Raw genomic sequence first — 13,373 nt, 5'->3', positions numbered from 1 at the left:
CCTTCGAGCCAGCATCGTCATTCAATATGATCATAGCTGAACATCTAAAATCAGTACCCCATTTTCCCATATCCTTTGATTCTTTTAGCCTTCAGAGCTAAATCTAACTCTCTCTTGAAAACATCCACTGGCATCCACTGCCTTCTGTGGCAGAGAATTCCACAGATTCACAATTCTCTGGGTGAAAATTTTTTTCCTCATCTCAATCCTAAATTGTCTACCCCTTATTCGTAAACTGTGACCCCTGACTCTGAACTGCCCCAACATATAGAACATTTTCCTAGCCTGTCCAATCCTTTAAGAATTTTATATGTTTCCATAAAATCCCCTCATCCTTCTAAATTCCAGTGAATACAAGCGCAGTCGACCCATTCTTTCATCATATGTCAGTCCTGCCATCCCGGGAATTAACCTGGTGAAATTACGCTGGACTCCCTCAATAGCAAGAATATCCATCCTCAAATTAGGAGACCAAAATTGCACACAATACTCCGGGTGCGGTCTCACCAAGGCCCTGAACAACTGCAGTAGGAGCTCCTTGCTCCTAATCTCAAATCCTCTCGTAATGATGGCCAACTGTACTGCCTGCTGTACCTGCATGCTTACTTTCAGTAACTAATGTATAAGCACACCCAGGTCTCATTGCACCTCCCCTTTTCCTAATCTGACACCATTCAGATTAGGAAATGTCACAGCAAGGGTCTCCACCCAAGGCATCACCCATTCCTTCTCTCCAGAGATGCTGCCTGCCCCGCTGAGTTACTCCAGTTTTTTGTGTCTACCATTCAGATAATAATTTGCCTTCCTATTCTTGCCATCACAGTGGATAACCTCACATTTATCCACATTATACTGCACCTGCCTTGCATTTGCCCACTCACCCAACCACTCTGCAGCCTCATAGCATCCTCCTCGCAGCTCACACTGCCACCCAGCTTTGTGTCATCCGCAAACTTGGAGATGTTACATTTAATTCCTTCGTCTAAATCGTTAATATATATTGTAAATAACCTGGGTACCAGCACCGAGCCTGTGGCACCCCACTAGTCACTGCGTGCCATTTTGAAAAGGACCTGTTGATTCCTACCCTTTGCTTCCTGTCTGCCAACCAGTTCTCTATCCATGTCAATACCGTACCCCCAATAACATGTGCTCTAAGTTTGCACACTAATTTCTTGTGTAGGACCTTGTCAAAGGCTTTTTGAAAGTCCAGATACACCACATCCACTGGCTCTCTCTTATCCATTCTACTTGTTACATCCTCAAAAAATTCTAGAAGAGTAGTCAAGCATGATTTCCCCTTCATATGATTTGACCGATCTTGTCACTGCTTTCCAAATGCGCTGCTATAACATCTTTAATAATCGACTCAAGCATCTTCCCCATGACTGATGTAAGGCTAACCAGTCTATAATTCCCCGTTTTCTCGCTCCCTCCTTTCTTAAAAAGTGGAGTTACATTGGCTACCCTCCAGTCCACAGGAACTGATCCAGAGTCGAGAGAACATTGGAAAATGATCACCAATGCATCCACGATTTCTAGGGCCACCTCCTTGAGTACTCCGGGATGCAGACTATCAGGCCCTGGGGATTTATCTGCCTTCAGTCCAAACAGTTTACCCAACACCATTTCCTGACTAATGTGGATTCCTTGCAGTTCCTCCCTCCCACTAGATCCACGGTCCCCTAGTATTTCTGGGAGAGTGAAGACTGTTAGCTGTTCTGCCATTTCCTTGTTTGCCATTATAAATTCACCTGTCTCTGATTGTAAGAGACCTACATTTGTCTTCACTAATTCTTTCCTTTCCAGAATTAGTCTGTATGGTCCATAGTGTATCCCAGAGCCCTGAGGCTTGTCCAGGGTTTCTTAATGAATAACAATGCGGGTTTGGGGGATTGAGTCACCTCCTCATTCATGTCTGTACGATCCCTATAAATAGACAGCATTCACTCGTACAAACCGTGGACTATTGATCAGTGTAATCAAAGTACGGTCAACACTGCCTCCATGTGTTTGGAGCCGGTAATGCGCCTTACTGGAGAATGTCCTGATCATTTAAAATGAACATGAAGCCACCGTTGCAAATGTGGGTAACAGACGGCCGTCTGGAGAAGGGTCTCGACCCGAAACATTACTCGTTCCTTCTCTCCAGAGATGCTGCCTGTCCTGCTGAGTTACCTCAGCATTTCGCGTCTATCTTCGGTTTAAACCAGCATCTACAGTTCCTTCCTACACATTGCAAATGTGGCCACTTGTAGAAAGAAAACATCTTAAGAAAATCTGTGAGGAAATGGCATTTTAGTAAATGCTGAATCATTGCTGAAAATGATTCAGGTGCCTGTCTGGGGAAGCAGACAGTCTCACAGTTTGGGTCAAGATCTCTCGTTAGAAATCTCTACACCATTGCGGAAATATAATTGCTTTTAATTGTTTGAAGGTTTAAAAATTAACCTTATTATGCTTTCGCAAAAATTGGCTGTAAGCTCTTATAGAGAGCCAAGAATAGATTGTCTGATCATTTAAGGTGGCACAGTGGCGCCACCTGCTGCCTCACAGCGCTCAGTCTCTATAAATTGCCCCTGGTGTGTAGGGTGTGAATGAGAATCGAGGTATGGAATCAAGGGATATGGGGAGAAAGCAGGAACGAGGTACTGATTCTGGATGTCCAGCCAGGATCATATTGAATGGCGGTGCTGGCTCGAAGGGCCGAATGGCCTACTCCTGCACCTATTTTCTATGTTTCTATGAGAAAGTGGGATGACATAGAACTAGTGGGAGTTCTGGGAAGTGTTGAAAACCAAAGGGATCTAGGAGTACAGGTATACAGTTCCCTGAAAGTGGTGCTGCAGGTGGATAGGGTGGTCAAGGAGGATTTTGGTGCACTGGCCTCAATTAGTCAGGGTATTACAGAGATTACAGAAAGATGAGAGGGGATCTCATTGAAACATATAAGATTGTTAAGGGCTTGGACACTCTAGGGGCAGGAAACATGTTCCCGATGTTGGGGGAGTCCAGAACCAGGGGCCACAGTTTAAGAATAAGGGGTAAGCCATTTAGAACGGAGACGAGGAAACACTTTTTCTCACAGAGAGTGGTGAGTCTGTGGAATTATCTGCCTCGGTGGAGGCAGGTTCTCTGGATGTTTTCAAGAGAGAGCTAGATAGGGCTCTTAAAAATAGCGGAGTCAGGGGATATGGGGAGAAGGCAGGAACGGGGTACTGATTGGGGATGATCAGCCATTATCACATTGAATGGCGGTGCTGGCTCGAAGGGCCGAATGGCCTACTCCTGCACCTATTGTCTATTGGGATGTTATGTTACATTTGCACAAGACCTTGGTGCGGCTGCATTTGGAGTATTTTCAGTTTTAGTCACCCTGTTACGGAAAGAATATCCGTAACAGGGTGACGGAAAGCAAAGTGTGCAGAGAGATTTACGAGTATGTTGCCAGGATTCGATGGCCTGAGCTTTAGGGAGGGAAGGGGCAGGCTAGGACTTTATTCTTTGAAACGCAGGGTGAATGCACAGAGCTTTTTACACGGGATAGGGGAATCAATAACCAGAGGACATTGGTTTAAGGTGAGAGGGGAAAGATTTAATAGGAACATGAAATGCAACGTTTTCATTCAGAAGATGGTGTGTGTATGGAACAAGCTGCCAGATAGGAGGTATTTAAATAATAAAATAATTATATTAAAAATAATAAATAATAAAGGATGTAGACTGATATATGGATAGGAAGGGTTTAGAGGGATATGAGCCAAATACAGACAAATGGGACTAATTTAGATGGGGCATTTTAGTCAGCATAGTTTCTGTGGTCTGAAAGGCCTTTTTCCATGCTGATTCTGTCAACCAATTACTTTACTTTAAACTTTAGAGATACAGATACAGTGTGGAAACAGGCCCTTTGGCCCACTGAGTCCGCGCCGACCAATGATCACACTATTATCTGACACACTAGGGATAATTTACCAATGTCCATTAACCTGCAAACGTGCATGTCTTTGGAGTGAGGGAGGAAAGCGCAGCACCCGGAGAAACCCCACATGACCACAGGTTATTGGGATGTTATGTTACATTTTGTGATACAAAATGCAGGAGTAACTCAGAGGGACAAGCAGTATCTTTGGAGAGAAGGAATGGGTGACATTTCGGGTTGAGACCCTTCTTCAGGGTAGACGTGCAAACTACATACAGGCAGCACCCGAGTTTAGGATCGAACTCGGATGTCTGGCGCTGTAAAGCAGCAACTCTATCGTTACACCACCATGCTTTAGTTTAGTTTAGTTTATTGTCACGTATACCGAGGTACAGTGAAAGCTTTTGTTGCCTGCTAACCAGTTTGCGCAAAGACTATACATGATTACAGGGTACACAAAAATGCTGGAGAAACTCAGCGGGTGCAGCAGCATCTATGGAGCGAAGGAAATAGGCAACGTTTCGGGCCGAAACCGGCCCGAAACGTTGCCTATTTCCTTCGCTCCATAGATGCTGCTGAACTCGCTAAGTTTCTCCAGCATTTTTGTGTACCTTCGATTTTCCAGCATCTGCAGTTCCTTCTTAAACACTATATATGATTACAATCGAGCCGTCCACAGCGCACAGATACAGGGTAAATGGAATAACATGAATAACCATTCAATGTGTGCCGCCATTGTTTTAACCATGCCCTTTGATGTGTTGGGTTGTGCAGGCCACCGAAGAGAAGGAAGAAATGGAGGAACTGCAAGCGTACAACAGACGGCTGCTACACAACATCCTGCCCAAAGACGTGGCCGCCCACTTCCTGGCACGGGAGCGGCGCAACGACGAGCTGTACTACCAGAGCTGCGAGTGTGTGGCCGTCATGTTCGCCTCCATCAGCAACTTCTCCGAGTTCTACGTCGAACTGGAGGCCAACAACGAGGGAGTCGAGTGTCTCCGGCTCCTCAATGAGATAATCGCTGACTTTGACGAGGCAAGTCATGGAGTCTTTGTTATACAGCATGGAAAAAGGCCCTTCAGCCCAATTTGCCCACACCATCCAACATGTCCCCTCTACACTCGTCCCACCTGCCGGTGTTTGACCCATTCCCTCTAAACCTGTCCTATCCATGCACCTACATACATGTCTTTAACTGAACTACCTCCTTTAGTTTAGCTTAGAGATACAACGTGGAAACAGGCCTTTCAGCTCACTTGAGTCCACGCTGACCAGCGATCTCCCCGTACACTAGTTCTATCCTGTATACCAGGTACAATTTACAGAAGCCAATTAACCTACAAACCTGCACGTATTTGAAATGTGGGAGGAAAACGTAGGAAACCCACACGGTCACAGGGAGAACGTACAAACTCGTTATGGTGGTGTGGCGGCGCCTATCGGCAGCGGCTCGACTACAGTCCTTCTCTCTTTTTTTAAATGTTTGTCTCGTTAAATGTATGTCTTGACTCTAGTTTTTATTATTTTTCTTTAGCTGTGCATATGTGGGGGGTGGGGGGGGAGAGGTTGGGGTTAATCTCTTCCCTGTATGGGGTCCCGACTTTTTCCCCGACGGGTCTCCAGTGTCCTTGGGCCTAACATCTGGCCGTCTTTGAAGCGGGAGGAGCAGTGGTGGCGTGTGGCTGCGACCCGACTTTGGAGCTTCGGAGGCTCCGGCCCCAGGCCCGGTGGACTGTAACATCGGGAGCTCCAGGTTCCTGGTGCGAGACCACTTTTCAGAGCTCCCGCAACGGCAACTTCTCCCGCTGGAATCGCGGGGTTTAAAGGACTCGGAGCGGGGCCTAACATCACCCGGCATGGCTTAAACGGCCACAGGACTTACCATCGCCCGCCGGGGGCTTTAACATCGGGAGCTCCAGTTCAAAGACGTGCAGGTTTGCAGGTTGATTGGCTTCGGTAAAGATTGGAAATTGTCCCTGGTGTGTAGTATAGTACTAGTGTACGGGGTGATCGCTTGTCGGCCTGAAGGACCCAATTCTGAGCTGTATTTCTAATCTAAATTAAACTATTGAGAGACACAAAATGCTGGAATAACTCAGCGTGACAGCCAACATCTTTGGAGAGAAAGAATGGGTGACGTTTTAGGTTAAGCAACTTCTTCAGAGTGTGAAGAAAGGCCCCAAACCAAAACGTCACCAATTCCTTCTCTCCAGAGATGCTGCCTGTCCCGTCGCGTTACTAAAGCATTTTTTGTCTATCTTCTGTGTAAACCAAGTTCAAGTTCAAGTTTATTGTCATGTGTCCCTGATAGGACAATGAAATTCTTGCTTTGCTTCAGCACACAGAACATAATAGGCATTGACTACAAAACACATGAATAAATAAACTGATAAAGTGCAAATAACAAATAATGGGTTATTAATGTTCAGAGTTTTGGCCGAGCCAGGTTTAATAGCCTGATGGCTGTGGGGAAGTAGCTATTCCTGAACCTGGTCGTTGCAGTCTTCTGGCTCCTGTACCTTCTACCTGAAGGTAGCAGGGAGATGAGTGTGTGGCCAGGATGGTGTGGGTCTTTGATGATACTGCCAGCCTTTTTGAGGCAGCGACTTTGATAAATCCCCTCGATGGAAGGAAGGTCAGAGCCGATGATGGACTGGGCAGTGTTTACTACTTTTTGTAGTCTCTTCCTCTCCAGGGCGCTCAAGTTGCCGAACCAAGCCACGATGCAACCGGTCAGCATGCTCTCTACTGTGCACCTGTAGATGTTCGAGAGAGTCCTCCTTGACAAACCGACTCTCCGTAATCTTCTCAGGAAGTAGAGGCGCTGACGTGCTTTCTTGATAATTGCATCAGTGTTCTCGAACCAGGAAAGATCTTCAGAAATGTGCACGCCCAGGATCTGGGAGTTCCTTCCTAACCTAAACTAAACTATGTTTGGCACCTTACAGATCATCAGCGAAGACCAGTTTCGTCAACTGGAGAAGATTAAGACCATAGGCAGCACCTACATGGCAGCGTCAGGTCTGAACGACTCCACCTATGACAAAGTTGGCAAGACGCACATCAAGGCCTTGGCTGATTATGCCATGAAGCTGATGGACCAGATGAAATACATCAATGAACATTCGTTCAATAACTTCCAGATGAAAATAGGTAATGGTTCAATGGTGCTTTGTTTATCACATGGCAAAATTCCCTTTGCATATATTACACGTGTGGGCGCCGGCATTTTTGGCACTATTATTCAAAGTCTGGTCGCCCCATGTGCTCGATATACTGGAGCAGTTCCCATGAACTGACGTCCCTCTCCTCTCCTCGCCCGGCCATCTTTGGAGTGTCCGGCCATCTTTGGAGTGTGGGAGGAAACTGAAGATCCTGGAGAAAAACTACATGAGTCACAGAGTTATACAGTGTGGAAACAGGCCCAACTTGCCCACACAGGCCAACATGTCCCTGCTACACTAGTCCCATCTGCCTGCGTTTGGTCCATATCCCTCCAAACCTGTCCTATCCATGTAGCTGTCTGTTTCTTAAACGTTGGGATAGTCTCAGCCGCAACTACCTCCTCTGGCAGCTTGTTCCATACATCCTACCCTTCCTGTGAGAAAGTTACCCTTCAGATTCCTATTAAATATTTTCCCCTTCACCTTAAACCTATGTCCTCTTGTCCTCGATTCACCTACTCTGGGCAAGAGACATCCACATGATCTATTCCTCTCATGATTTTATACAACTCTATAAGATCACCCCTCATCCTCCTGCACTCCAAGCCTGCTTAACCTCTTCCGATAGCTCAGACCTTCTAGTCCGGGAACATCCTGGTAAATCTTCTGTGTACCCTTTCTGGCTTGACATATCCTGTGAATGAATGAAACAACAAGGTCATGGAAAAGGAAAGATAGAAAATAGGTGCAGGAGTAGGACTTCGGCCCTTCAAGCCGGCAATATGATATTGGCTGATCCATATCCCTTGATTCCATTAGCCCTAAGAGCTTTGTCTAACTCTCTCTTGAATCATGGGAGAAAAGGCAGTGGTTTCTTTATACGTCTGAGAGAGCAGAAGTGATTTGTGGGTGTCTGTGTTTCTGACCAGGACTCAACATTGGGCCTGTTGTTGCGGGAGTGATCGGTGCCCGCAAGCCACAGTACGATATCTGGGGGAACACAGTCAACGTAGCAAGTCGGATGGACAGCACAGGAGTGCCGAACAGAATCCAGGTATTTCTAATAAACCTTTTGTGTTACAGTTGATCCTTATTACAATGAACCGTCGGGGAAGGGAGGGCAGGAATGGTGTCTGTTATAAACTGATTGTCCACTGTATTTGATTCAGCATTCGCTCCAACCACATAGTGGTCACTCTGTGAAACAACGAGTTGTTTTCAAATACAAAGTTATTTTTAACAGCTAAGAATGTATTTTGCTTACTACAAGCTTAAAATACCAAAGACTGGTTGTTACATTGTTTAATAGAGTAGGTTTGTCAGTCTTAGTTATAGAGATACAGCATGGAAACAGCCCTTCGGCCCACTGAGCTACACACTATCCTACACACTAGGGACAATTTACAATTTTACCAAAGCCAATTAACATAGAATCTGCACGTCTTTGGAGTGTTGGAGAAAACCGGAGTATTCGGGAAAATCCCACGCGGTCACGGGGAGAACGTACACACTCCGTAAAGACACCACCCGTTGTCAGGATCGAACCCGGGTCTCTGGTGCTGTGAGGCAGCAACTATACCACCGCCCAACATGCCGATTGTTGCTTGGAGTGATTGCTGGTCAGTTTCAATATCTTGTCAATTGCACTATCGTGTCAATTTTCTCCTGCACCTATTTTCTATGTTTCTATGAGGTAAATTTCTACCGCAATAGGAAAAATGTCACTGTTTCGGCGTCGGGTTTTCGAGGCGATGTGAATCAAAGGTGAAATGACACACACACAGAGTTTTAATAAGTATATGATGTGTGGGGCAAGTTTTTTACACAGAGAGTGGTGGGTGCCTGGAACACATTGCCAGGGGTGGTGGTGGAGGCAGATGCGATAATGGTGTTTCAGAGGCTGTTAGATAAGCACATGGAAGTGCAAGGAACAATTTCTTCCCAGCTGTTATCAGGCAACTGAACCATCCTACCACAACTAGAGAGCAGTCCTGAACTACTATCTACCTCACTGGAGACCCTCGGGCTATCTTTGATTGGACTTTACTGGCTTAAATAACATTATTCACGTTATTCCCTTTATCGTGTATCTGTACACTATGGACGGCTCGATTGTAATCATGTATTGTCTTTCCACTGACTGGTTATCACGCAACAAAAACTTTTCACTGTACCTCGGTACCACGTGACAATAAACAAAATTAACAAAGGAATAGAGGGATATGGATCATGTACAGGCAAATGAGATTGGTTTCACTTGTCGTAATGTTCAGGGTAAACTTAAGGTCACAAGCTCATAAGTGAAAGGAGCAGAATTAGGCCATTCGACCCAACAAGTCGACTCTGCCATTCAATCATGGTTGATTTATCTCTCCCTCCCAACCCCATTATTCTCCTGCCTTCTCCCCATAACCCCTGACAACCGAGCTAATCAAGAATCTATTTATCTTTGCTTTAAAAATATTGTGTTCCTGTGCTGTACTGTTCTATATTTTATGTTCTGCTGTAAACCTTGGTTTGCTGTCTTTGCAGGTGACTACGGATATGTACCAAGTCCTGTCAGCTGAAAGCTATCACTTGGAGTACCGGGGACTGGTCAAGGTGAAGGGCAAAGGCGAGATGTCCACGTATTTCTTGAACGAGGGGCCGGACGGCAGTTAGCAAGAACAAGCGTAGTCACAAAGGACTATGGTCATCAAACGCTCGGAAATCCTTTGCCATTTTTGTGATAATGAGGGATGGACTGAGGATCTGTACCGTTAACACAACGGCTGAGTGATGATATCGACCACCCCACCCCACCACCCCCCGCCCCCCATCACCTCCCCCATACCTTTCCCCAATGGAACAGGCGGAGAGCTTCTTGAACACTACCCTCTCACACCCTCCCTTTTCCACGCCCCCCACCCAACACGGACACACAAAGTTAGCGAGAGCAATTGTGGAGCAGGTAGAGACCATTCGGCCCCGGAAACCTGTCCTAAAGTGAGTTGACTTCTGATCGGTATCATAACTCTCACCGCCCCCACTTGATTCCACATGCCCAAGGCACCAACATTATGATGCCTCTATAGCAGGGAACCCTACAGCAGAAGTACTCTTCCCCCTGGCACACAAGCTAAGAAAGAACGCAGAATACTTAGCCTTCTAGTGACTCGATGTGGCAGGAACAGCACATAAACGGAGACACATGCATCTACAGTCACACACACGTGCGCATGCACACATATGTAAAGTTATACCCACACATGGCTGCACAGACACGCACACAAGACACGGACACGCACACACAAATGGAGAAATACCTATACAAAAATACAAATAATTCCCTCTTAAGACATAGGCACCAATGGCAGAGCCAGTCTTTAGTGCTCAGGCCCTCTCCCCTATTGCCGTCTGGCAGGAGATAGCTAAGCTGCCTACTTGAACCGTCGCCTGTGAAAAGAAGGTGCTCCCACATTGATGCCGACTGAATTTCCAGGATTTGGATCCAGCATGGATGACAAAACAATATTTCAGTTCAGGATGAATTGTGACATGGAGTGGGACATAGGTGGACATTTCAATGCCCTACTTCAGCTTGGCTGGAGAAACTGTGGGTCTTGGGAGGTACAATTGGAGTAACGAGCAAATGATCCTGCTTTTTCGATGGTATGTAATGCAAACACTGTGAACCAGTGGTGGGGGGAAATGACTGTTCAGGGTGATGGATTGGGTGGCAATTACTTCGAACTGGATGGTATTGTGTTTCTTAAGAGTTGTTGGCATTGCGTTTATCCAGGCGAAAATGGAGAGTATTCCATCACACTCCTGACATGTGCTTTGTAGATGTGGAATGGCTTTGGGGCGTTAGGAGGTGAGTTACATACCACAGGGGATTGAGCCTCTGGCCAGTCCTGGTAGCCACAGGATTCATGTGGCTGGTCTACTTAAGTTTTGTTCAGTGCTAATTCTTGGGTTATTGATGGTGAGGGGGAACTTGACAATGACGGTCCCGTTAACTTTCAGTGGTTGGTGATTAGATTCTCATGCCCATTCTCATGGGAGATGTGGTACGGTTAGTTGACAATGATCAGCCCATGCCTGAACGCTGTCTAGGTCTCAGTTCATATGGTTATGAATCGTTTTAATGCATGAACAGTGTGAATGAAACTGCACATTGTGCAATCATCAAATAACCCTCTTTCTGACCTTATGATGGAAGGAAGGCTGAAGATGGAGTAGATATGTGAAGATGGCTGGGGCAAATGCACCTCACCAAGGAACGCCTACAGATGATGTACTGGACCTAGGATGAATTGGTCGAAAACAACCAATAACATCTTCCGCTGTATGACTTCAATCATTGGAGTGTTTTCCTCTTAATTTTCATTGACTTTGGTTTTACCAGGGTGCCTTGATGCTACACAGTCAAAAGCTCTTTTGTCCATATTAAGATAAAATATCTGATAAATAGAATACATGGTGGAACCCAAACTGGACATTAGTTGGCAGATTATTAGTAACTACTGCTTAATAGTCTGTTGATGACACCTTGTATCATTGTGCTAATGACCAAGAATAAACGAACGGCACAGGGATTTTCCAGATTGTTTTGGTCCTGATTTGATTTAGAGCCAATTTTTCACTTTGATGCGAAGTTATCCACATTTAGTTGTGCTGGAGATGGAACTGATTCTGGGACCCAGTCTTTCAGCTCTACAGCCATGATATTCGTTGGTGCCATACACTTGGTGTTCAGAGTCATTTGTTGGTCTCATGTGGAGTGAGTCAGATTGGTCACAGATTGGTTTCAGTGCCACGCACCCACATAAACACGCATACGCACGCACACAAACACAGATATGGCCCAGCCTGTACCACTGTGACATTACGAGACATTTGTCCAGTCAACATAAACCCAGGTCTCACCCTATGTGGGTGAAGCCAGTCTACTTGCCGGCAGTTAACTCCACTTGTTCAACCGACCATTGCTGCACTTTCGGTAGCCCAGACAATGGAGGTCAGAGACTGTTCTATCCATCAGGTTGATCAGGAAACCTTCCTTCTGGAGTAGACACGGATAGGGGTTTGGGTGGCGGGGTGTTGGTGGGGGAGAATGAAACACTTTCAAATCTACCACTTTTTTAAAGAGAATTTGTAATATTACTGCGAGTTTAGCAGAGAACTAGAATTCTATATTTTGTAAAGGTAACAGCGGATGCTGCGTACACCAGTGTATATTATTCTGATGTATTAATGCCATTACAAACACCAACTACAGCACCCTCTCTGTGTAATACACTCTGTCTCTCTTCCTGCTACGCATTCATCTTGATTTGCAATAAGGCTTTGTTGCATGCAGAATCGAATTATTCCCCCCCCCCCCCCTCTCCTCTGCCATTCGCACTACCGCCCCACACCCCATCCTCTTGGCTTCGCACGACCCCCCCTCCCTCTCTCCTTTTACCCCCCTCCCATATTCTTCCCTACGTTCTTGAAACAATATCTGGTTCCATGGGCCGATGAACTGCAGCATTGCGAGCACAAAATGAGCAGCCCACAAGCAGGGATCGGCTACATTTGGCCAACAGAGAGTGTCAGTTATGGGTCTGTGACAGCTGGAATGTAATTGGTAAGATAAACTTCAGTGATTTATAAGAGGGAAATGCACTTTTTTAAAATCCACATCTTGCAGACATTATGGTAATTTCCCATGGAAATTGAAATGTGTTCAATAATTTATTATAAACTGTATTAAACAAAATATTGCTTCACTGCAAAGTGTCTGATGCATCATTTGTTGGGATTTTACCCTAGGTCAGGAAAGAGAAAAATATCCCACCGTATTTCAGTGGAAAGTTAGCAAATTATTTTAACAAGTCATATTGGCACAGCTTGTAAAACTGATTTGAACAGCTTCAGCAGCCTTGGTTCAATGTAGAAAGAATGAACTGCAGATGCTGGTTTACAAAAAAAGACACAAATTGCTGGAGTAATGCAGCGGGTCAGGCAGCAACTCAGGGGGACACGGAGAGGTAATGTTTTGGGTCAGTATCCCTCTGCAGATTGGTTCAGTCCTGACCTCATGTGCTCTCTGTGAAGTTTGGTCTGCCTGCGTGGAGTTTGCACTTTCACATCATGAACACATGGGTTTCCTCTGGAAGCTCCAGCTTGATTTCATGTCCCGAAGAGGTCTGGTTTCGTAGGTTAATTGCCTGTTGTAAATTGCCTCTAGTGTGTAGATGGGTGGTAGAATCAGACCATAGTTGATGGGAATGTGCAGATAATAGGACTATAAAACA

At 45.7% G+C, this 13,373-nt stretch overlaps 1 protein-coding gene across 3 annotated transcripts in view; it reads left to right on the top strand.

Moving 5' to 3' along the window:
* adcy5 (adenylate cyclase 5) overlaps positions 1 to 12,847 on the top strand; it is a 266,316-nt gene extending 253,469 nt beyond the window's left edge. For all 3 annotated transcript variants that reach the window (XM_033024874.1, XM_033024873.1, XM_033024872.1), the window contains 4 exons: positions 4,697 to 4,960; positions 6,874 to 7,078; positions 8,019 to 8,143; positions 9,622 to 12,847. In XM_033024874.1, coding sequence (XP_032880765.1) covers positions 4,697 to 4,960; positions 6,874 to 7,078; positions 8,019 to 8,143; positions 9,622 to 9,750 — 723 coding nt within the window. In that variant the 3' untranslated portion in view covers positions 9,751 to 12,847. The remainder of the gene's footprint in view (positions 1 to 4,696; positions 4,961 to 6,873; positions 7,079 to 8,018; positions 8,144 to 9,621) is intronic.
* Positions 12,848 to 13,373: the final 526 nt, after the last annotated feature.

Source organism: Amblyraja radiata, chromosome 7 (assembly GCF_010909765.2).
Source record: "Amblyraja radiata isolate CabotCenter1 chromosome 7, sAmbRad1.1.pri, whole genome shotgun sequence".
NCBI lineage: Eukaryota > Metazoa > Chordata > Chondrichthyes > Rajiformes > Rajidae > Amblyraja > Amblyraja radiata.
This window is presented reverse-complemented; position numbering and strand designations above follow the sequence as displayed.